The 26298-nt window shown below is 41.0% G+C and overlaps 1 protein-coding gene across 2 annotated transcripts in view; it reads left to right on the top strand.

Moving 5' to 3' along the window:
• Positions 1-12832, top strand: part of cdk19 (cyclin-dependent kinase 19) — a 52564-nt gene extending 39732 nt beyond the window's left edge. The window contains exons 12-14 of one of the 2 annotated variants that reach the window (XR_005608386.1): positions 3073-3315; positions 5236-5754; positions 6573-12832. Coding sequence is in view for 1 of the 2 variants with exons in the window: in XM_031735450.2 (XP_031591310.1) it covers positions 3073-3315; positions 5236-5361 (369 nt within the window). In the remaining variant the exon portion in view is untranslated. Of the gene's footprint in view, positions 1-3072; positions 3316-5235 lie in introns of both variants that reach the window. The other variant, XM_031735450.2, reaches the window with a different exon arrangement.
• Positions 12833-26298: the final 13466 nt, after the last annotated feature.

Genomic DNA, 26298 nt, shown 5'->3' with positions numbered 1-26298 from the left:
TGAATGCAGCTTTTGCGTTATCGCTAATAGTTAAATGGCTACATTAACACCTCAGAAACTTCCTCATAAAGACTGGGATGTCAGTCTTTGAGATGCTTTGTTGTGCTACTGTTTAAGTGCTAAGCTGTTAGTGAGTGAAAGGGCTGTGTGCCCGCCTGTCTGCAGCAGTGCTGTGCGAAGCTGTGTGTGAAGACGGCATGGTTTGTGGCACTGCTAATGTCCGAATACCTAAGCTGATAGTAATGTTTTGCACTAGAGTATAGATATTTTGACAACCGTTCCTTGTATATATACTGCCTGCAGTACCTGCATGGTTAAAAAAAATACAAGTACCGTCACATTTTCAGAAACTAAACCATCGATGGATATTGTAAGTGTCTGTTCACCTAACGTCCCATCTTAAGTTAGTAGTCAATGGGGGCTGATGTGGCAGTTTTTGGTGTATTTTCTGCGTTAATGCGCGGCTGTCCCAACTTTTGGGGACTGTTAAATTGATAAAATCTTAATGTACAGCTTTTCACTAGTGAATTGTACTTTTGCTTTCCCAAGTGGTAGCTCCAAATGTGTCCAGGCACTTTCCCTTTCAGCCATAAAGAACAGATATTGTTATCTACTGGAGAGATATGAGGTTATAGTACTACTGGTTCTTAGAAAGCAGCATCTTATTTGAGTCAACTGTGTCCCTTGAGTTATTTTTACAGTGTAATAACTCAGTGCAGGCATTTAGCGGTGAGTTTGCCAGAGGCAGGGACACACTGTACACGGTGTACAGAAGTGCATGAGGAGGCTGACTATCTTGGGCGCTCTGTGTTTCATTGTTGCTTTACATGCAGCTTAAAAAGCGCAGCCTTTTTTCAAAGGCGCTAAGATTAAGATAAGATTTTTATTGTGAAATCTAATGGGAGAGTGATCACTGAGGCAGAGGCCGATGGCTCCATGTGACTGCTGCTCCTACATCATATTGGTAGCTGCTGGCTGGAAAACATCTGAGCTTTACACCAAAGAACAGAGTGTTTGAGGAGCTTGGCTTGCACTGTTTTGGTTGGACCTTATGTCAGCATAAAGTGTGGACATGCACAATCAATAATAGACAACATAAACAAAATAATTTGGCTGCTCCAAATCAGTACAACACCAAAGCTGCTGATTGCCGACTGAAGTGAAAGATGCTGATTTTATGAAATTACATGCAGGATTACGCATCATGCTGTACATTCATACTAAAATACAAAGTAAATACAAAGCCACCATATCTGCCATTATATTGACTTAATGCAGTTTTTCAGATATTTTTGATCCACCATCTTTCATCCTCGCCTGATGAGGCGCAATCTTGCACGGCGCTCCAGACCAAGGACAACTGAATATTATTTTATTTTTCTTCCATTTAAAGAAATCACACCAACAGTTATCATTGTCTCACCAAGCTTCTTGCTGACAGCCTTGTGCAGGTCTGGTATCTTTGCTTTTCTCTTGTTCATTGTGGCGGAGAAGCTGGAATGGAAGACATTGATTCTGTGGACACACGGGGACATGGGCAATCCTGCTGGGTTGTAGGGGATCAAATACTTATTTCACTCAGGGAAATGTAAATGTAATCAGCTTCTAGCTTTTCTGGATTTTTGGTTGGTAATCTGTCTCTGTTAAAATGAAATAACCATAAAAATTAGAGACTGTTTCTTTGTTTGTTTGTTTGTGAGTGAGCAAACTGATAAATTCAGCCCACTGCAAATGGACCATGGGATGTTTTTATTTTCTTTTTTCAAAGAAAAGTACTTGTTGCTTGATTTACCAACGTTTATGGCACGGAATTTTCTGCTTGCCTTAATTGTGCTTGATGGTGTTTTAAGGGGTGTCAATTATTTGGATTGAAAGGAGGAAAGATAATTGTGCCGTTGGATGGGTCAAAGCTGTGAGTGCAGTGCCAAACTTTGGCTGTGTCCTACAACTCTTCACTGGGTCCCCACTCTGAATGATTTCATGGTCTGGATTGTTACGCTGTCTCTGGAAAGAAACCTGTGCCTACGCTCATTATTCACTTTCTCACGGTAGCTCATATGCTTGTAATCTGCTGTATTCTTTGTAGAATGCTGGTCATTGTTGATGTGACCGCCTCCATTTTTGTATACAAACAAGCAGATTGTTAGTGAATCGCCTCAGAACTTTCCACTCCCATCAGCGCATTTTTGCGACTGTGGCATCATGCTAATTTGTCCCACTTAGTATGTGTGACCCTAAAAGCCCCGTGGTGGCTTGAAGGTCAACATTCTGCACACTGAATTCCTGAATTGTAGCCATAAACTGATAAATTCACAAGTGTGTCAAAATTTTACACCAAATTTCAAATTTTGACTAAATTTTAAACCACATAATTGCCACATAATGAGCCAGAACGTAATGAATGTTTGCACCAGAAAATGGCTGCAGATTTCTGTGAACCATATTTAATAATCACCTGAGGATGGACTGAACTGTTCACACAGGGTGTCTCGTTCCCTCAACTCAGCCACGCATTCACATCCAAGGGCCATTTGGGGCATCTCTGGGGTATGGCTGCTGGCAGAAACCATGACAATGATTTTGGTCCGTCATTGCAGTCTCGATTTTTGAACTTGAAACCAGACTTGGGGCTTTAGGGCCTGAGCCAGCAGCATAAATGGGCAACAGATTCTCAAAACATGGAAATAGATATGTAATAGCTGCTTTATTAACAATATAGACAGATAATATGAGCTTTCCTTACTGTCTCATTCTCAGATGAGTTAGTATACGTTTCCTTCTTTGGCTAATTAGGTTAACATTTCTTGTGGTCTGCTTAAAGTTTTTTTTAATGCGTCCTTAAAACTCTAAACTGATGTTGTTGAGCTGCATTTCAATCCAGTCATCTGAGCGGGAAAGTGGGTCACAGATGCAGAAAAGAACAACCTACAGCTAAAAATAGAGCGAAATCTTGGTTTCTTGTTTTCAGCGAGAACCCGAGATCATTCCACACACTCACTTTTAGCCACAGCGTCTCTCTTTCTCCACTCCATAAATCCAGACCCACTTTCAGCTTTGTGTGTCTTTGTGCAGAACCAGACCCAGCAGCACCAGCAGACGACAGGCCAGGCTCAGGCCCAGAACCAGCAGCAGACAGCAGCCCAGCAGGCTCCCTCCCAGCAGAGCTCCGCTCAAACCAACGGCACCGCCGGAGCCACGGGGGCCACCACTGCAGTGCTGCAGCACGGTCAGGACCAGGGGCCACCCAACAAGAAACCTCGGATCGGACCCTCTGGGGCCTCCTCAGGCACTGGGGTGCTACAGTCAGATTACCAGGTCAGTGCAATATTATAGAACACCAACACCAACATTTTCTGGTGAAACTGTTCATTTGTCTGTACTTTAAAACTCTATTAAATGAGTCCATTATAATCATCTCCTGCTCCAGACTTTCATTCTTGGACTCTATTAGTTGCATGAGTAGCTGTGCATGAGTTCCAAGTTCTCCTGTGTAGTGTTATTCTGGGGTTTGGCGCAGACGTGAGTTTATCATCTGACTGAAACAAGCTGTTTTAGCTGTCTTCCTCGTCCCTTCAAACTAACTATGTCCTGATTCGAAGGTGAGTGCAACTTCTGTGCTCATATTACCTGAACCCTGAAACGATAATAAAAAACTGTCTTAAACTGAGTGTTTAGAGCAGGCTGAAGGCTTGTTTAATATGAACATCCCTCAGTGTAACAGTATATGTGAAGAAAAATATATATAAAAAGCATAAAAGGTCGACCACAGCAGGATGTACCATTCCAGCACTGAAAATGAGACACTCCAAACTCCTGTTTGAGTTCAGTTTGATTGCAAGTACATGCTTTAAGAAACTGACATGATCTTCAGAAGGAAAAAACCTGCGTTAGGCAGTCAGGATAGGGAAATCTAAACGTATTAAGACATGAACCAACATGTTGCTGGGCTGAGAATGCTTATAGAGTTGTTTGGTTGTATGCTGCAGGCTAAAAAATGTATACCCAAACACTCAGATACCAGACAACAACAAGATGTTGCTTAAATGATAACGACTGTACAGAGCTGATATCAAATCACAGCGGAGCCTGTGAGCTTTTGTTTTCTGCTCAGGCGCCTCCTGTATCGCCGGCTCAGCTCTTATCACAAGGCCAAAGAGACGACAGATCTCGGCCTGTGATGAAGTGAAGCTGGATGCTAAAGTTTGGCATATGACATATTTTGACTTTCAAGATAGGAGAACCCGACTGCTGCAGAAAATAAATGTGATCAGCGACTAATCAGCAATGTATGGGGCTAGCTCAGGTTTTAGCGTTACACGACCGCAGGAGCAGGGAGATCATGTGTCAGTGCTTACCAGAGCACGGTGTGATCTAAGTGACCGCTTTGACCTCTCCTGTTTCTGTATCAGCGAGGCACACAAGTATATTGCATATGACTAGCTGCAAGTGACACAGCTGGTGGCTGTCATGCCTCAGTTGATGTATAAATAAACTGTCGCAGTGGTCAGACATATCACGAGTGTGGCTATAGCTGCTACTGTCAGTGTCCTACTTTTTCCCTTTATTGATCTCTATCCACATATATTCCACCATGCACCACCCACCGATCATTTCCGTAATCTGGAACAGTGTAGCCAAGAACCCACAACTGTGGTATGGAGGCATACAAACAGTTGAGGTCTCAGATTCTCAAAGCAATATCCAGATCGTTGAAATTTCAGCACCAGCACGTTTTACAGTCGATGTCTCCGAGTGTGTAAATGAGGCTTTTTCTTTCATTACTAGGGAAATAATCCCAAAGCCACTGAACACACAGCACCTCTGAAGGTTGGAATGCAAGATGATTTAAAGCACAGCTGTATGACTACAACGGCAGGTTTTACAAATCACTAGCAATCTAATCTGAATTGAATAAAACTTTGACCATTAGAGGAATATTTTCATTAGTGCAAACTCATCTTAAGCGGTGCTTTACTTGTGACACGTGACACCATGGAGGGAAATCTCATAATCCCAATTTTTTGAAATCCATGTGGGAAAACATCTTATGAGGAAAGGTTAATTAGCTGCAGACAACTGAATCTGGAAGGAAGTGGCGCACATTAGCGCAATGTCTGGATGTAGCCTTAAAAACACAATATGTGCCTGCACACCTCCAGAGTCACTGTTTGAATGTTTGCTGATAAGAAGTCTGGTGATTTAGCGACCGTGTCTCCACCTCTCTCTCTCTTTCAGCACTCTGGCTCCCGCCTTGGTTACCAAAGCAACGTCCAAGGTTCTACTCAGCCCCAGAGCACCATGGGATACTCATCATCAACCCAGCAGAGCTCCCAGTACTCCCACCAGACCCACCGTTACTGAGGCTCCTTGTCACTCCCTAACCAGCAGAGGAGTCAAGCTCCTCCTTGTCTTCAGCCAACCCTCAACAACCTCAGCTCCCGCATCCCGGTTGGACCCTTGTCCCTGCATTACATCATTCCAACTCCAGCCATCCTTCTTTTCAAACTGCCCTCACCTTTGACCTTTCGCCCGACAGCCTTCAGCGGCACTGTAACATGAAGGCTGACGAACATAGGAACCAAACGAAATCCAATGAGAAAACAAATTCTGCCTCATCGGCGCATTGAAACACTTTTAAATCGACTGAAAAAAAAAGGTGTAAGATAGATGTGAAGGCGTCTCACACACAGACTCAGAACCATAGCACTTACAAACACAACGTTCCTCACCAGGAAGAATCGCAGCTGTGTTCAAGTATATTATATAGCACCTTTTTCTATTTGAGTTTTTTTCTCCTGCTCGTTTGCTAGACTTTTCAAGTTTAACTTGATAGTTGATGTCATTATAAATATTGTTACATACAGAAGCGATCAGATGTGAGGCAACTTAAAAGGAAAAGCCCTTTACTGTCATCTCTAGTGTATTATTATCATGGATAATCAAATGACAATAAGCTAAAGTTTGAGCTAAACCCAACCTTTTAAGAAAAAAGTTTCTACAAAGAAAAAAACACTCAGCTTTTAAGCTGATGTCATTGCAGGGAAATATTAAAAAAATTAACTTAAATCTTGATATTATAGGGTTTCTATATTTAGAAGTGTTTATCTAGATTTGGATTTGGAATGTAAGAAAAGCAGTTGTCTTTTTACAGCTCTAGCTTCTGTATATTGTGATCACTCCATCACTTTTAGAAGTAAGAACCATTTAACAGCTGAGCTTTGTTTCCTGTGATGGCAGCGTCTTCGGGAGGTTTTGACGCCTCTTGTTGGTGGCCGGCAGCTCCGAAGTGCGTTGTTGTTCGCTGGTTTTCACTTTGCTGTGACACCCGTGTTATTTTGGACCCTTGAAACGTTTAACGTTTCTGAAGATGCGCATAATCGTACAGGGCAGCTAACAGTACGCTCCCCCCCTCCGACATATGCTTCTTGAGACTGTTACTGCCTGATGTCAGATTGTTTTTTTGTAAAGTTTTATTGTTATCTCTGTTGTCCTGTGAGCGTGTATGAGCGTGTGCACGTGTGTGTGTGTACAGTATGTTTTTTATGCATGTTGTTTATCCTTTTACTTACTAGAACTGCACTGACCGCTGAACCGATCTGCAAAGAGCTGGAACAAATGTGAGGCTCGACCTCTTCCACTTCACCCTTGCGGTGCGACACTGAGCAGGCAGGTAGAGACTGGGGTACATTCAAAGACAATGGGTGCTTTCTTTAGTACATGCATGGAGGTATGAGCAACTTATTTACATTTTTGTATCCAGTGTATACAACCCGTTGTATGTCTGAGTTCATTTTGAATTAATGAATCAACTTGCAAGAAAAGTGAAATGAAGGACATTTAATAAGTGCTACAATTGAAGAAGCTGTGAGGGAAACACTCTAGTTTCTCGCTGAGACTTAAATGAGCAGGTTGATATGCCCACTCCCACCCTCTGTGTTCTGAGTCAGAACACAGTGTTGAATATAGTATATATGTCAATTAAATAAGTTATGTAGAATATAACACTCCCAGGGTTGCCGTACTCCTGTTCCCTGTGCAGGAATTGCCTTTTTTTATATCGTTATGAACAAGGGACAGCAAAACTGTTGGGTCAAATATGAATGTCAATCTCAATGGAGCCTGTGTCTGTACTGAGATACCCTCCAGTCATTTGGCACCCCTTCACCCAAGTTCTGACTGGTGTTTTTGACAATGCCTTTCATCCTAGTCAACTCAATGTATGTTGCTCTGTGCAACCTGAGTCTATCATGTGGGTGGTACCAAGCCAAGCTGTGAGACAGGAATGCCTTTCAGTGCCAGAAATTCAGCAAAATTGTTCTTCCGAAATGTAGAAAGTGAAAAATGTCACAATAAATGTATTACATTGTTAGGAGCACAACCTGCCAACTACTAAAATTACTATTATTACCACTATATTACTATTATAATGAATATAATTCCCAACATTGCCTGTATCTTTAGTGTAGAGCCATTCCTGGTAGCTAATTAGCTTAGCCTAGCATAAATCCTGGAAACACTAAAGGAGCTAGCATGGTGCTATTAGAGGATAACAGCATTTCCTAAGCTCATGGGTTTTTTTTTTCTAAAGCTAATGATGTTATATGTGGACATTTTAATAAGTTTACTATTTATTTTTTTAAACTACTTCTCAGAACAACTTATCTGTATGACACCTTAGACTTCAGTGTTTATAGGTCAAACTAGTGATGTATAACATGCTAACTTATGAGCTAAAATGTGCTTGTAGCCTGTAATAAATAAATAAATACAATAATACTACTAATAAAATAAAATAAAAAAATCCAGGCTAGCTGTTTTCCTCTATTTCCAGTCTTTATGCTAATCTAAACTGATGGGCTGCTAGTAACATTTTTAAATTTTGCTGCAGACATGAGTGTGATATCAGTGTTTTTATCTAACTCTTGGTAATGAGCAAAACATAATGACTGCATTACCACAAATCTGTTTTTCTTCCTTAAGCACAAAGTCTTCTTTTTCAAGTAATACTTCATTACATTTCAGAAGATCATATTGATCATATCTTATCTTTTTTTAAACACAAACCAATTTGTCTTCAGTATTTTTGAAAATCTGATTTTTTTATATGGGAATTTTCCTGTTCAGAATTTCTTTCAGGTGTTTACAGAAAAGTTATTAGGGATCTGTTCACATACAAAATTGTCTTTGAGGCTGTTTTTCACTGTTAGAAGTGGACTAGTTAAAATTATTATGCAGATTATTATCTGCACCACAATATATTGTTAAAAAAGAAAAATAAATAAATAAAAAATGCTACCTACACAGTATGTAACACTATGAACTAGTTCATACGGTATGTTTACCTTTGATACTTACAGTAAACTTTGCTAAAAGCATTTCTAGTATTACTTTTATGGGTTATAATACTAACAATACAACAGTTAGAGCAAGTCCTCTTTTCATATCCTCCTGACAGCTTGCTTCATCATTAATGACCACCCTGCATGCTGTGTTAAAGAATGCACCCAGTGATTTGACTAACTGCATTTGCCCCCTTACAGAGGAAAAGAGACATTGTGTTTATTGCATGTGTGACCTGCAGTTTGATTAGGAAACACTGACACCTTGTGGCTGGAAAGAGAACTGGACCTCTGTCCTTATCGAAGCTGTAATAATACAAATAGATAATGTGGATTTTTTTTTTTATTAATCAGAACATGCAAGATATGTGTGTATAATGAAAATAATTGTATTTCTGTGTCCAATTATGGTTCACTGATGCTTAAAAGTAGCCACCCGCTTTACATTAGTAACATCATTAGAATTTTACCACTGAATAGAACTTTTTTAAGGCTTTATGTTTCATGCATTGATACTAACCGCAGATAGGTGGGTTGATGTTATGGACTTGGGGTCACTTCCATTGAAATAGTGTCAGTTCTTCTTATTTTGTTCTGCTAAATTATGCTTATGCATCTGGATGGATCTTGTCAAATTTTGACCTAAAATATGTTTGAAATCATGTTTAAAAAAAAATATTGTTGATTCTTAAACAAGAGAAGGTCCTTTCTAGTGTTGTAGGTTAGTCACAGTTTTAGTCAGAATTGTCCACAATGTGAAAAAGTGTGAAAATTTACATACTGCTGGATTTTTCATTTAAAACAGGACATACATAATCTGAGTGTGTGGTCGTTTCTGTAAATGGCCACCATCTACATTTTTAGTGCATACATTGTCTGATGAGATGAGATATATATTATGGATAAGGATACTATTTAAAATCAAACCTTTTTCAAAATTCAAAAACATAATGTCAGTTAATGTCCCACAGGTCTTTGATAACCCGTATCAAAGAGCATAGAGCAAGAGTTTTATGGAATGTTGCCCATTTGGCACAATATCTTTGGTTTCTGAAGAATGTGAGCATGAGGCTGAAACAGTTTAGTAATAATGTGTACTAAAGATAGTTTCTAGAAACTAGAATTTTATCATTCAGAACTCTTAAAAACTCTTAAACATGACCTGACAATTCTTCTGTCTTTTCTTTTTCTTTTTTGGATGTGCTAAATAGACCAAAATCCATAAAACAGCTGGATTAACCTAACCCTACCCCTAACCAGAAAGACCCAGGTTAATTTTTTTTCAATGAAAAAATATAGTAATTAGATTCAGATAACTTTGTTTATTATTATTCTAAACTGCATTTATTAAAATAATGTAAATGTGTGGAAAAACTGCAAATTTAGTTTGTGTTTTTTTCACACAGCCATTTTTAAAAACAAGCTGCTCAGAGCATGTGTGTCCTGTTTCTAAAGCCCATAGAAAAATCTCCCAGTTACGCCTTTTTTTTTCTTCATGTTAAGTAATTCTGAACTGTTCAGTGTTTGCGTGACACAAAGGCAGGATCCTTTATGTTTTAAACACGTTTAAAGCTGTAGTAATTGATTTTTTTGGTCTCTTGGGTTAGGAGGACATAAAGCAACATGTAACACCTTCCTACGACTCTTTCAAGAAACTTGGAAGGTGATTCGATGAGTAAAATGTCTTTCACCTTCCAAACCATGTCTGCAGAGCGTGTCGTAGCTGAAAAACCATAACAAGCAGCAGTCTGAGGAGCTTGGAAAGCTAGCAGTCAGTCAGCATGTAAATGGTTACACCTTCCTGTTGCCAGGCTAGTAACAAAAATGTGCACATAAAAGGCACACTGGCATTAGTGTTGCTGAGTTGCTTTTGCTGCATGTTAAAAAAAATGGACATAGCCTCAATCATGTTGCCATTCCTTGGTAACTAACATGGAGAAAAACATGCAAGCAGCCTTTAATTTCTTTATGTACTGGCACTAGCTGGTACTAAACAGCTTATGATGAGTTTTTTTTTAATGAAAATAAACCAAAACAGTTCAAAGGTCCTCGAGTATTCCATAAAACTGTTTAGAATTCTTTCTGGATCCATCACTTTGTGGCCCCTTTAATGGGACCCATGGTCATTGAAGTCATTGCTTATCTAAAAATCTTGATTATTGCAGCTTTAAAGAGAAACTTAAAGGAATGCACCTGTACCTAAAATGTCCAGATGAAGTAGCTTTTTGCACTCCGTGTCTTTTGTTCATCTTTACTTCTACTGTTTTCTGACAGACTGGCAGACAGATCCACTGGCTGGGGGCACACAGTAGGGATCTAAACCAGCAGTTATTCAAAGGTTTTGGCTTCCCTTTACTGTGCGTATTTGAAGTTGAAGTGAGTAGCAGCGAGGATATGTTGAGACACTTTGTTGTACATTTCTCTCTCCACACAAACGAGGTGTCACAAGTATTACTAATGAGCACGAGGCTCCAGCAAGAGACAAACTCCTATGCAAAGAAATCCCAGACTAAAGCTTTTACCTGTTTCTAGGTTTTGCAGTTGACAGGTTTTATTATATTTTATTGAGTGATGTGTATTCCTTCCTTGTGAAATACTGAGTCCAGTAGACCAAGACAGCTCTCATTTATGTCCTTTTTCCCCCCACAGCATTTTAAAATGTACTCTAAAAGAATTATTGTAAAGAAATGCATATATATGAATAGTATACAATCATATTTATTTTTTCCATACATGTATTAATAATACCCATGTTTGAACTTTCCTCTGCCTTAACTGTAGTAGCTATAGAAAGGGACCTCTGTCAGACAGACCCGCCTTCGCTAGATCATAGTTCTCCTCCTCTTGGTCGTTTCCTCTTCATAAATAAGCTCACGTCGAATGAACGTGTAGTTACTGAATGTGTTCACACCACCTCACTGTACAGTAGAATGAAGGTGACGCACTGGCTTCTGTTCCATAGTGTTGCTGTCCTTACTTACAGGAATGATAACTAACGGTCCACGTTTTAGTTTGAGTGGATGGTGCCTTTTTTTTCTTTTTTAAATTTCATCAGCTAAACTTGTCATGGGATTTTAATTTTGTATTTTCACACTTCCTCTGTCAGTCTTTTATTTTTCTTGTTACTATGTAGCATATTGTTAGTAGCTAAGTATCTATTTGATTTGACTGCAAAGAATCCTGATGCAGGATTGGCTCTTGTTTTCTCTGCTCATAGATATCATCCTCACACATTACTGAAGCGCAGTTATGTTTTGAAATGCTGTACATAAAAAACATTTTAAGGACTTCTCATTGAGATATAGTAATTGTCTTCTAATGCACTGTCGTTGCTAAAATATCTAGTGGTAAATAAAAAATATGGTATTTAATGTTTTTTAATGTCTCGCTTTAGACACTAAACTTCTGGCAGTGCTATGAAAGTTAGACGGTAGGGGTGTGTGTGTGTGTGTGTGTGTGTGTGTGTGTGTGTGTGTGTGTGTGGAAGGACACTTACTTGTACAACGCTTTTATAAAATATAGTGCACCTCTAGGCCGCCCCGTCCTCTCACATCGCCTCTTTTTTGATAGTATTGCATGTGCCTGTCTTTTTCCAATGGAGAACATAAGCACTTACTGTCGCCCTCGCAACACTTTGTACAGGCGGACAGATGCTCCATCTGCAGAGTTGAAAGAAGTGATGCCATTTGCCTTTTTTTTTAGATTGGCGTAAAAATCACAAAATGTTTCCACTGACCCTCTGTCCTGTTGTGTGTGTGTGTGTGTGTGTGTGTGGGGGGGGATTAGAGAGGAAGCAGAAAAGCAACTGTTATTTAAAAACCTTTTTTGTAATTACCATCTGCAGGTTTTGACTAAAGCTTTCAATAAAATTCTTTTTTTTTTCAAGAGGCTTTTCTTTGCCCAGGCTGCCATTGTAAATAAGAATGTGTTTATAATTACTTGCCTGGTTAAATAAAGGTGACACTGACTTGCCGCGCCACCTTGTGGTACAAATTGGTATTGCAAGGAAGTACAGCACGGTCCTAGTTTAACTTCATTTGTTATCTCTTTAACACATTGCATAGATGTTTTCATGGCAGCTGTTTCTTCACATCCTGTTGAAAGCTTTAGTTCATTTTTGAAGGTTCATAGTGTTTTTGAAAACGGGTATTTACAAAAAGTACCTTTTTAACCCACCCCCCCCACCCCCCCGAGCCACATCAGAGTAATGCTTTGCAGGTTGGGGTGTCTGTCCATTTTTGACATTCTATCTGTATTACGTGAGTGCGTGTGAGCGTGAGTTTGAAATATACATATGGCCTAAATGGTATTGTCTTTTCATAGTGTTTATAGATAAAGCAGCAATAGGTTGGCGAAAATCAGAAAAGTAAAAATTTATTTAGCTGCTTTTAGCAAACTTGTCCAAATTTCACTGTACAAATGACTGTTAAATGAGAAGAAGTCATGTATATTTATTTTATATCCTCTATTATAATAAAAGCCTCTTGTCTGAATCTGTTTCGTTATGCAGTTTTTGGGAGAGTTGCTGCTTGACAGGGCAGCAACGTTGCAGCTGTTAGTGTTCACCACTTGGCGGCACTCGAGGGTGTCTGTTTATTGTGCTGCTGAATCATTTTCAGACTATTCCTAATGTCAGTGCTCAATATTCATAAATCTAAGTGACAGTTCACAAAGTTGTGCATCCATCATGGATTTGATTATTTAATCATTTTTTTATTCCAACATCCCATATATTGAATAACAGCATGAGACAACGGTTTGGACGTGCCCCTCATTAAAGGGAAATGATAAGAGGTAGGACCATAATGGTCTTTATTGTATGCTATAATCTGCTTAGGATGTTGATGCTTTGAATGTTTGCCTGTCCCAGCTGACCTTCAACACGCTACAACTGGCAAGGTCCATCACATGGACTACTATACCTGTCTGTGGACTGTGGGAGGAAGTACACACATTCACAGGGAAAATGTTCAACGGGGGGGTTCAAGCCAGGAATTTTCTTAAAAACCACTGCACCACCCTCCAGACAGGTAGGAAACTATCACAGGAAATAATGTGGAAAATTAAATACAGCTGAGATAACAACAGTCCATCATCACTTCAGGACACAAATAGCCATGGTTATTTCAAACTCCCTGTTTTTCTTCTTTGACTCTACTAGACTCGCTTTGCATCATTCAAAGTTCATAATAATCCGCGTCGGTCTGGTTGGCCTTGGTTTGTGAAGCAAGAGGTGGACCTGTGAAACCACGTGTCTGTTGGCTAAAGACTTGTAATTGACATGTGAGCCAGGGAGTGTATAAAGGATGATCCTCATTCTTTAGTTGTAGAATAACCAAAACTGACAAAAGACTACAGTGGTGTGTAAAAGCTTTTGCCCTCTTCCTAATTTCTCTTTTTTCATATTTGTCACACATTTCAGATGATCAAATAAATTATAATATTAGGTAAAGATAACTCGAGTAAAGACAAAATGCTGTTTTAAAATGATGATTATTGATTTACTAATTACTCCCTAAACCTAAAAACTGGTTGTGCCAGCTTTGGCAGCAAAAACTGCAATCGAGTGTTTGTGATAACTGGCAATGAGTCTTTCGCATCACTGTGGAGGAATTTTGGTCCACTCTTCTTTGCAGAACTGCTGAAGAGTTATTGAGCATGAGTGGCCTGTTTAAAGTCATGCTAAAACATCTCAGTCAGATTTAAATCTGGACTTTGACTAGGCCACTCCAAAACCTTTCTTTCAGGATTTTCTGGTAGAGAGCAGAAAATCCTGGGACGAATCAGTGTTGTACCTACACATAACAGACAACTGAGCAAAGATTTTAAATCTCAGCCTGCCACAAAAACACATAAGTTTGTTCCTATTTCTTCAGTTGAAACTATAAAAAATGCCAAAGATAATGAGCATAAAACTGTATTTTTCCACCAACAAGGTGATTTCCAGAGCTTTAAACCTAAGATGGTAAATGGCCTGTATTTGTATAGCGCTTTACTAGTCCCTAAGGACCCCAAAGCACTTTACACATCCAGTCATCCACCCATTGGTGATGGCAAGCTACATTGTAGCCACAGCCACCCTGGGGCGCACTGACAGAGGCGAGACTGCCGGACACTGGCGCCACCGGGCCCTCTGACCACCACCGGTAGGCAATGGGTGAAGTGTCTTGCCCAAGGACACAACGAGCTAGACTGTCCAAGCTGGGGCTCGAACCGGCAACCTTCCGATTACAAGTCAACCGCCCAACTCTTGAGCCACCATCGCCAGGATATCTTGGTACTGATCCTAAACTTACTGCCAATGCAGTAAAAGCATACTCGGATAGAAAAACACATACAACAGCCCTTTGTGAGTCCTGGATTGGATTCCCCAAAATCTGGACCTCAACATTATTGAAGCAGTGGGTTGAGTGTGGATCAGGAGGAAGGGCAGGTCATCTACTAACTTGAAGGTTGGTGCAGTTGGTGGTTGATTTCATCCCTGGCTTTTCCAGTCTGCTGAACCCCAAGTTGCTCCTATATAAGGACCTTACATTTACCAGTGTGGTAAATGGAAATTAAAGAAAAGCCTGCCTAAGAGTTGGAGCTGTGTTGAAGAATAAAGATGTTATCATCGAATATTGACTTTCATGCTTATTAGAACTGTACAAACTCTGTTTTTGGCTTCTGTATTTCCATGTATGTTTGTACATGTTGCTCAAGACTTTTGGACAATACCGTACCTGCAAAGCATCTTGCCAAAGAGCAAATAGTGTGTAAATGTCAGCGGTGATGGGTGCTAGCATAAAGTGATAAAGTATATTTTAGTCTGATTTATGGAGAAGTAAAGACTGGATGGACTACAGAAAGTCAGCCTGTCCTAATTACTGTCCCTGCTGGTGTTATAGGGTTACACACACTGGAGCGAATGTCTTTGGATGATCTAAACACTTGTACCAACCAACAAGACATTCCAAAGGATGCGTCAAGTAAGCACTACATTCAGTTCTCCTTACAGGCTGCTGGTGTGAAATCACTGCAGACAAGCTGAGACTTGGCATCAGCTGCACGAGTTCTGGCAGAGGCGCTGGATTGACAGATCAGCCTGCGGTGTTACTGCTACCACTTGAGGGAAATTTATGACTTGGCTCAGAGAGAACTCAGCAGAACGTGTTAACACAGATGGCCCCATTTCCTACTTCAGGTGCTGCAGTAGCAACTAAAGAGCAAACTCATCCCACACGTGTAGCCTCCAGTTTAAACCCTACCACAGGCAGTGTTCAAACTGACCCTGGACCTCAACATAAATTCTCAGAATTTGCAACTGCTATTTAAGGGATTGCACTCAGTGTAGGAAGAAATGCTTTAGTCTAATTAGAATCATCAGGAACTTTGGTTTGGTAGTGATTCTGTTCAATAGCACCAACAACGACTTGCATGTACATGCAACTGACAGAGTATGACAAAACTTGCTGTGACAGACATTGCATGCTGTAAATATAACTGATGTACAGCGTGGCCTGGCATCAAATAAGCATTTAACAGAACACGCCTAAGCCAAAAGGAAAGTCTGGTGAGATGGTGAAACCTGGCCAATAAACCACGTGTGCTAGAAGAGGTTCTTCAAGGTTCTTCTATTAGCCCCTTGCTTTCTGTCATGTTTTTAGACAGGTGGACACTCATATAAATAGATGTCCCCAGTTTGTAATAATGAAAGTATATCTATAAGTAATCTCCTCTGTCACACCAACCCTCTGCATGACCTCCTTCACATCCTTTGTCCAATATATCCAGCATCTCTCCTGTGCACATGTCCAAACCACCTCATCCTGCCTCTCTAACATTGTCTCTAAACCACTCCGTCTGAGCTGTCTGCTGATGTACTCATTTCTAATCCTGTCCATCCTACTTACTTCCAATGAAAATCTTAAACTACCACCCCCAGCTCCATCTTCTGCCTTTGTTAGCGCTATTGTTTCCAAGCTACACATCATGCCAGGTCTCAGTACTATCTCGTAAACCTTCCTAGCTACATTCTCCCAACAAAACCTTTGAGTCTCTTATCACTTTCACACTGCATCTTCTTCGTGAAGTATGTATTCACCACAGCCATTTCCATTCTTCTTTCCACATCTCCTTAACACCATACCTACCCAACCCCTCCTCATCACCCCTTTGATTTCAAACTCATGTTCTAAAACTCTCTTTGTCAGCCCATTTATCCTGTCTTGGGAGTGGTACTAGAAGTTCACTGGCCTCCCCGTGGCTAAGTTTAGACCAGTGTTTTAACTGTTAATATATAACATTTAGATCAACTTTTACCTTTTCAGTTGGTTATATATATTATATTACCCACAAGTTTGCAAAGCCACTTTTTATTTTAGATTTGTCTTTTTATTATTATTATTTGTTTTTGACCCAACATTGTAATGGAGTTTTGTGTTTTTGCTCTTTCACAGAACCACATATTCTGTTTACTAATAAATATTTCATACTTTTATACTCATACTTTGCCTGTTGTTTACATTTTCATCTTTTTTTCTTACTATTTTTAGTCTTTAGTTGTAGTTACAGTTACTGCTTATATTTGATTTGACTCATTTCCACTCAGCATTTAGCTTGTCTTTTCCCCACGTGCCCCCATATTTACTTGTTATTGTTATTTCCTGTGTTACTTTGCTAGTTAGTTGTCTTCTGTGTCTTGCATGCTGTTTTCCAGGTTGATAGTGTGTACTCTGGCTACATCCACACTAGTCCGGATAGATTTGAGAACGGTCTGAAAACGCTCCGCGTCCACACTAGCGTTTTCAGTCGTTTTCACAGAGTTGCGCGTCCACATTGAAACGGCCGAAACGCATACGTTCCAGAAGATACGAGCTGCCTCATCTCTGTCTGCCGCTTATTTACTTTCTGGCTCTTTGAAACATCGCAGCAAAATGTTGAGGAAAAGCACCGAGTTTTTTAAATGGACTAACAATGAGGTGGAGTTGTTGCTGCGAGTAACACAAAAGTACAAAGTTGCAAAAGCGAGTGAGAGTTAAAGAATTTGAAGAAAAGCTATCTGGAGCATGTATAGACTGATATTAATCTTTAATAGGGCTGTCGAAATTGAGAGCAAACAAAACAACTGCTGTATTATGCCCTCCGCTATCTTAGTTTAATTGGTCACATGACTGCATCATATGACTAACATGGGCCATCGTTTTAGAAAGTCTCCGTTTTCTCTGTCCACACTGCGAAGCGAAAGCACCGTGTTTTTTTTTAATGTTTTTGAGAGCGTTTTCAAAATGCTGCATTTTCCATGAGTGAAAACGCCGTCTCAGTGTGGACGGGAGGCCAAAACGGAGAGAAAATAATGCGTTTTCAAACAAAAACGCATTAGTGTGGACGTAGCCTGTGTCTAATCCTCACTAGTGGGAGAGTGAGAGAGTTACTTTTATTGCTGAGTGCCACAGTGTCTTTTAACCTCACGCCAATGCTTCTAGACTAGGAGTGTTAAACACAAGGCCCCGGGGGTCAGAGGTATCTATGTACCTCGGACTGTGGCAGTATGTAACAGCTGTCGCTTGTTAGTGAAAGCCACATTGCCACCTTTAAGTATTAATAAAGGTTAAACAGGTGAGTTATACAAATATTTGCCATGTACGATTGTAATAAAGGGGAACGCTATCCTTAGAGGCCAAAACCTGTAAAGTTGGGCATTTTAACATGGGAATCTACTTGAGAGCCAGCCATTCGTAACAGCATTTCAAGGAACTGCAGTCACTTTGTCACTACCATGGTGACTTCATTTTTGACCTCTAGAGCAGGGGTGGGCAAACTATGGCCCACTGGCCACCTCCAGCCCGTTGATCTTTTTATTCCAGCCCGCTGAAGACTGGTGTGTCTCATCCATGTCTCAAGCCATGAAGTTGCGGGGCGGGGCACGCAGAATGAAGTTACTCTAATTAAGTACGCATTTGTGCTGTGAAAATTGAAAACTGTACCACCAATTAGCCCTGGCTACTCTCTGTTGTTACTCTGCTACTGCTCTGAACCTAGCGGCAACAATAAATGGGCCAAAGAAAAGAAAAGTCGACAGTGAGTGCAGAGTGTTTAACAAGGAATGGACAACTAATTACTTTTTCACAGAAGTTTGGTCAAAGGCCGTATGTCTGTATTTGCCAAGGAACCGTTGCGGTTTTAAAGGAATACAACATCAGCCGTCACTTTTCCACCAAGCATGCTAATTATGCTAACAACCAGTTGACGCAAGAACAGACGACTACCGCTCAGAGATTAGCAGCTTGTTTGCAGGCTCAGCAAAACACCTTTATCCGACAAACTACCATCCAAGAATCAAGCACGAAGGCAAGTTATTTACTGAGCCAAAAAGTTTGCCCACCCCTGCTCTAGAGGCTGGTCAAATTCTGTGTTTAAAGTAGGAGGTTGGAAATAAAGAGTTCCAAGCTGAAATTTTCAACTGGAATGCCAATCAATCCAGATTTCTTAGATTTACTTAGAAAAAGTCAAAAATCCAAGATGGCACCAATGCACATAAACACTGCAATGCCATACTGTACCAGAGTACTGTATTTGTGACTCACTAAAAAAGCCACACACAGATGACTGACCATGCTCTATCTGTGAACAAGCATTCCTTTGTATCACTACTGATGGTTGAATGCCTCTGCCTTGCTAAGGCAGAAAACAAAGCCTGTTTAACTTGCTTTCCAACTACTACTACTGAACACGGTGAACTCAGGAGGGATATCGTTTCCAGCTCTGATGCCTGGCGTTTGAGGTAAAAGGAATACAGCATAAAACAAACAGATTTAACTCCTATTTCTCTAAGCCCACCTCTCTAAATGCCCAATTCTAAATGGCTTCCCTTTGCTTGGCTTCCACATACAAAGAAATCCCCAGAATTTCCCATTCTCTTTGGGGGGATGACAATTTCTCAAGTTTACACATTGATTTTATAGATATATTATCAATTAATTGGCAGGTTTTCATACAGACTGGTTGCAATTTTTCACTCAAAATATGATAATTTTACAATATTTCTATGCAGTTTCCTATTGATCTTTTGTTTTGTAATAAATCATAGAATTTATGGTTTTAGTCAACCCGGGATTATAACATGCATAAATTTAAACATGGTACTGAACTGGATTCACACCTGATTTGTTTGTATTTTTAAGGCAACAGAGCTTACTTTGGGTTAGAAGTGAGCATTGACAATTCTGACTTTATGCTGACTGGCTCACTGCCTGGCTTGGGATGTTAGACTGATGTCTTGGTGTACTCCTCCTCCTCCTCTTCTCTCCTTAGTGGAGACAGTGTTTGCATTTTCACCAGCCGACTGAGGGTGGGGAACCACAGAGAGAGAATGGATAGAGTGAACCTTGTATCCAAAGCAGCAAAATCCCTCAAAATCAAAACGTTCCCTTACTGCCATGTCACACAGCTTTATATTCTCATGAAGTCACCATGAAGTTATTCTTACCTTCTCCTAAATTACTACAATTAGAGTGTTTGTCCTTTCTTCTTTTTTGGTCTTTTAGTTGCCTTTAGTGACAAAAAGTGCAGTTCCTCTAGTGTCCCACATGAGGCTGGCTTTAAAAGGAAGTCAGCTGCCATAGATTCCCATGCTAAAATACCCTACTTTACAGCATGATAACTAATGGTAGGCTGATATAGCACTTGGGTATAAGATCTAGGATGCATGTAGACAAAGCCCCCTGTGGAAAACGTGGCTGGAAACCAAAATCAGGGAAGCCCACAATGATGTGTCAGTTAATTGAGGAGTAGAAGAGTCATGAGAGACGGGTCCCAATTGAATAAGAGGTACAGCAAGGTGTTCATAACTGAAGCTCTGGAAACTGCCAAACAAAGGCTCACAGCTTTGGCCACTAGGCTGAAGAGGTATGACAGAGAAGCAGAGGCCGAAGGAATGAATGGCCTGTTCTCCACTCAAGATCCCAGAAGCTAGCAAGATCCATCCAGGTTGTACTCTCAACTACAAAGGAACAACAGCACATCTGGGAGGAACAGGTATCACAAGTGCCAAGTGGCTGGAGAGAGAGAAAGGCAGACAACCAACAATGAAGAGTTGGACAGCACCAGCCACACCCACTCGCTGAAGATTCCTCTGTCATCATATTCTTGTCTGGTGATTATTCCTACAGGCTCTGGACTGTCTCAGTGTCTGATAATTTTCCCTCTGCCTTTTCAGCATAAGCAAAAAAAGAGTATGGTGTGTGAGTCTTTAGAATGATGGCTAATTAGTTCAGTAGGCTAGAAAGACAGACAGTATATCACATATGGACATAGTGCTAAACCTGCATTCTTTCTAATGGCCAGCAGGAGGTGACTCTGCTGGAAGCAGAAAGACTTCTGGTTATACAGAACTGAACACAACCCTAATGACCTCATGGACTCAAGGACGAGTTTCAAGTTAAGCTAAATATGCCATGAAGTAATTTTTATTTTATAAGTATTGATCATTAATAGAGTCAGAAGGCTAAGGTAATGCATGACTTGTCAGTTATTAGCCTATGCGCTGCTAATAACTGACAAGTTATTATAAACAGCACATTTGCACAATGACTGAAACTAGCCCACTGAATGAACAATGAACAACACAGAGTGAACATCATCCCCACAGACAGAGCAGCCAGGGAAGCAGAAGGACATCCATTTACTTACCTGGATGACTGAGCATGCATCAAGACACTTCGCCTGTAATATTTGCCAAGATGTGATAATGAAAATGCACAACAGGACTTTACTAAAAAATGGGTGATGTTGTGCTGGCTATGACCATCTTTTATATACAGTCAGTGGATAAAAGTTGGCACTGATAATCATGAGGTTTTGGGAATGATCTAGAATTCGGGAGGGCAGGTTAAGAATTGAAAACTGCACACGTGTTAGCCTCATGCTGGTAATCTAAGGAGCTTGGAAAGAAAGGTGTCTGGACTTGAAGTTTCGTGAAGACATTTCACCTCTCATCCGAGAAGCTTCTTTAGTTCTAAAAGCAATTGGTGGAGAGTCTCAGATTTTTAAGCCCTATTGGGAGTGTCCCTAAGAGGGTCATGGACCTCAGTTATCTGGACCACAGTGGTCCAGCGAACATAGGCTCTATTGAGCCACACTGCTAGCACGTTTACTATATACAGGCGAGAAAGCTTCCATAATGAAGCTTTCTCGGGTGGATGGAAAATCTTCCATCCATCCATTCTCTTGTGCTTATCTTTGTCAGGGTTGCAAGGGGGGCTGGAGCCTATCCCATATGGCAAGAGGCAGGATTCACCCTGGACAGGTCGCCAGTCTGTCACAGGGCTAACACATAGAAAGAGACAACCATTCACACTCACATTCACACCTATGGGCAATTTAGAGTTACCAATTAACTTAACCCCACTAACTGCATGTCTTTGGACTGTGGGAGGAAGCCGGAGTACCCGGAGAGAACCCAGGCAAACATGGGGAGAACATGCAAACTCCACACAGAAAAGCCCAGGTCAGGTGGTGGAATCACATCGGTGTAGGCAACAGTGCTAATCACTGCGCCACCGTGCTTTTTCTAGTCTAATCTTTTTCTAATATAATCAGCCTAATAGTGATCATTTAGCCCTGCCTCAACGAAAGTGTGAGCTGCATGTCCTTTCTATCCACTTCAGTTCTGGCTGGAGAGTACTGCACTCATCCACATAGTGTCAGTTTGACCTTATGGGTAGGAGATCGGTGCCTGGACCTCCGCCATCAGACTACTCACTCCCAGTCTGCTTTCAGGGCAGCCTCCAACCACAACTTGATGCTTACACTCCACAGACCTTGACATTTCAATTGCCTCTCAGAAATAAACTCTCCATTCTGCTCAAAACAGGCCCACACTGTGTTTGTGTTGTTATCACTCAGTTCCTTTATTCTTATTAAGCTTCTTTTACGGATTTTCGTGCATATAATAGCACACACAGTGTTACAAGCGTAACAGTAGCTCCCTTGTTTTGTCAGACTCAGAAGTTTACTTCTAGCAAGAGCTGATAGGTTTAAGGAGTGTGTGGGGCATTCTGGCTCAAGACTTGTCTGGTTTGCATCTTGGCTAAAGAGACTTTTTAATATTTCTTGTATTCCTTGCTACAAGTAGGCTAATACTTTCATTTATCTCTTTCCAGCTTGAAAGCACTGACTGCATTTCTTGTACTACAGAGGAGTTGAACTTTAAAAAAAGGAAAACAAGGAATCATGATATTCATCCAGTTTCAAAACACTTGAACATGATTAATAGGGTTGATCAAAGGGTACTTGAGCTTATCTGGTAGTGCCCCCCCCCCCCCAAAAAAAGAGTCTATTCAGATTCACATCAAATGTAGATATTACATAAAAGTACCAAATCTCCAGCTGTACTTTCAGTAAATGTACCTCAAGATATTGAAAGAGTAGTGTGAGAGGTATAGGCATTTAAACTGTCAGGCCCAGGCTAAAAGGCCTATGCACACATTCTAACCTTGAAGTTTATCACAACTGAAAGTTTCTTGAAGGTAAGTGTCACAAAACGTTAAAAAGGACCTATTCTGGGGGAAAGCATGTTTGTGTCTGTGTGTGCCTGTTTGTCTGTGTCTATATGTCAGGTCGGGTCTTAGACTCCACCTCCCTGGGAACTCCCAGGCCCTCCAAAGTGTGGAGGCCTATCTCCCCTCACCACACTCCCTGCCGGTAACTGATGCCCTCAGGGGTTGGTGCATTGGTGGTTCTTGGTGTCCGGGGCTGGGCGCTCAGGTATGCACCAGCTCACTCCCGGTGGCTACTTGGCGGGGCCTGGTGCCTGTCGCTCGGTCAGGCCTCTTCCGGGGAAAAAGGGGCCCTCGGGCCTCCGGCCTTGGGGCCTGCAACTCGGTTCACTCTGGCACAGCTGGCTGCCGGCAGAGCCGGCGGGCACGCCGGTGCAGCCCCCTCTGGCTTCTGCACCGTGGCTACTGGGTGACCCCTCGTCTGGGGATCTCCTCAGCCCTTCCCAGGAGGGTGGCACGGATGCCCCTCCGGTGGTACTCCTTGGGCTCTCGCACTCTGGGGCCTCTGGATGACTGGAGCCTGGATCTCCTCCATGCCTGCTTCATTCTGACGGCTAAAGAACCAAATGGGACAGGCAGAAAAAAAAAAGAAAAAAAAAAAGGGACCTATTCTATTTATTTATTTTTCTCTGTGATTGCCCAGACTGTAAATAGGTTCACTGTGTATTAGTCTGTGTTCTATTACAGAAATTGAAAAAATTAATAAAGAATCAGAGGTACCAAAAAAAGGGCTAGATTCTGCTTTTCCTCATTTTTGGTCATATCTTCGTACAGTTTCAAATAATGAGCTCAGCATATGTTGACATTTTTTTCTATTCTTGGCTCTCTATGATGTCACTGAGTTTGGTTATCCCTAAAATTGTCATCTCAGATAAGCAACCACCTGCTGTTTAAATGTTCTGTTAATAAAGGGCCACAAATACAGAGAAAGTTGGCATAAAGGTATGGGAAAGGAAGCTAAAACAACCCAGCTGTCACTTTGTGGACAGTGAGGAATGAGGGGCTAAAATGCATAACGCAAAGACAGTGTTGAAAAACAAAAGTGAGATTTTTTTTTCTTTTTTTCCTTTGGCTGATAAACCCCCCCCAAATCCTAACATAAATCCAAGTCACAGTCCAAGAATTAAAACTACAAAATCCAAGGGACAACAAAGAGACTGCTGGGGAAACTTGTGTCGTGGATGATTGACAGAGTGGACCAGGGGAGGAAGTAAAGCTAAACATAATACACAAGAGACAAATGGCAGCAGAATAAAGCAGGAAGTGGGAAACAGGCACAGAACTAAACTAAACATGGGGGAACTGAGACTGAGAGGAAAGGCAGGAAACACTGAGGACATACACTGAGGGAATACAATAAACACAACAGTAACTGGAAGTAAACCCTCAAGATTGAAAACACAGAAGGTGAAAACCTAAACAATAAGCAAACTAAGAATCAAACAGAAGATATTTAACAGTAAACTGAACTTGAAAGTCCAAAAACATAAAACAGTGGGTCAAAGAAGCAGAAACATGACGTTGTTACAGACAGATGATAAACTGAGGGGCTGCACTGAGACCAGAGTAAGATAAATAAGGATTATTTTAAACTATGTAATATGCAAGGCTACTTGCAGAGCTACCAGCAGAATCTAAGACAGAAAATATGGATTTGAAAAAATGAACATAATAGGTACTCTTTATGAACATGTAAGAAGTATTTATAATATACGTTTCTACTAGCATGGATTGAAGGTATATACTCATGTATTTAATGTATAATTGCATCTGTGCTGATTTTGACCTCCTCAGTGTGATCCAAGCGTGATGCTCAGACTTGCAATTTCATAAGTCACATTCGTACATCTGAGAATGGGACTGTTTCCCGCTCTCTCAGTTCCCCCTGTCCCTAATGACACTGTGTCGAACTGGTCGGCGCTGGAGCTGCTGCATAGCCCTCCCTGTGTGTACGGTGGACAAGCACAGACGTTTGCTTAAGAGGGGAATAATTGCTGGAGACCTACTGCGCAGCTAAATCTAAACCACTGACCCATGACAAGCTGTCCTCAGACCGTGACAAACGGTCCTCATTCCATGCCAAGATTGTGGGTGGCCGGCTTTCTTGCTCCAAAAAGCCTATCTGAGGAGTGAGACTGGCTGCTATAGCGGATTTCTCTCAGCTGGGTGCCTGTTAGGTGCAAAGCTTGCCTTACTTTAAAAAAAATAAAAGACAAAAAAAAATGCATTGTCATTCTTGTAATATGTGTCAGCATATACACATGTAGGGAAATGGAACTGGTGCAGTGTGTGTGTATGTAGAGGGAAGTGTGTGCGGGAGAGTTTATAAGTTCCTTCGACTTCTTAGGCAGCTTGGAGAACTGGAGAAGGAATAAACTGAAGCCACATTCACCACATGAATTCACTGGGACTTCTCAAGAATTTCGATTCTCCTCCTTTTATTTTTCTTGCTGATTCACTTGCCTGACACAAAGCCCCCGTTTACCACCAGCTTATCTCAAAGTGTAGAAGGCATTGTGTAAAGCTACGAGAGCAGTGGCCAGAGAGGATAAGAGGCTGCACTGTGCTGTCAGTTTGCTTCTCCCACTGGAGGGGATTTCTCCTCTCCGAGCTTCAGACCCAGAGTCAAGGGGTCACAGTGTGTGAGAGATAGCTGGGGCTACAATTTATATGTGTGTGTGTGAGTCATTGTGCTACGCCGACACACGAGACGCCATATGTTTCCGCCCAGTTCGCTGAGGAACAAATACACAGTGCTTTTTCACAAGAGTTCCCACAAGCGTCTGTTTTCTCGCTCACACTGTGTGAGATGTGGTCCACGTTAATTATGCTCTAAAAGAAGGATTACAAGGGACACCTGCTTATGATTTTCAGGCACGGTGAAAAACATCATGTCTAACTAAATAGAAGTGGGTGCAAACTTTTAAATTAGAAAGAAGATCAAACTGACTGGTTCTTATTATAGTGCTTTTCTACCCAAGCACTCAATACATGGCTCACAAGTTCTTTCTATTCAACATTCATTGACTAAAAACTAAAACCTTTTTTATACCCTCTATATTATAATGTTAAAAGACTCAAATTACTGAAGCTAATGAAAACTAAACTAAATTTTTACATTTTAAACAACAATTACTAAACTAAAATGAAAAACCAGTTCTGGAACCATGTGAAACAGAATTAACTTTAAAAAATTAAGGAGCTGTACCATGGTGGGAATTTGAAAATCCTAGGCAAACTTCCTTCTTGGTTTTATCTCATTCAGAGGATTTTCTGAAACTTGACCTCTAACCTTGACCTTGAGGTCGAGGTCACTGAAATTCAGACTCGTCCGACATTTTTAGAAGATACACTGTTGGTTTGGTAAAGTCATCTGTAGATCAGACCCCAGACCTCCTCACTCATAAGCCTGTCTAAAATGA

The sequence above is a fragment of the Oreochromis aureus genome, linkage group 15, assembly GCF_013358895.1.
Source record: "Oreochromis aureus strain Israel breed Guangdong linkage group 15, ZZ_aureus, whole genome shotgun sequence".
In the NCBI taxonomy this organism is placed as follows: Eukaryota; Metazoa; Chordata; class Actinopteri; order Cichliformes; family Cichlidae; genus Oreochromis; species Oreochromis aureus.
Note: the sequence above shows the minus strand (reverse complement) of the source record. Positions and strands in the feature narration are given on the sequence as shown.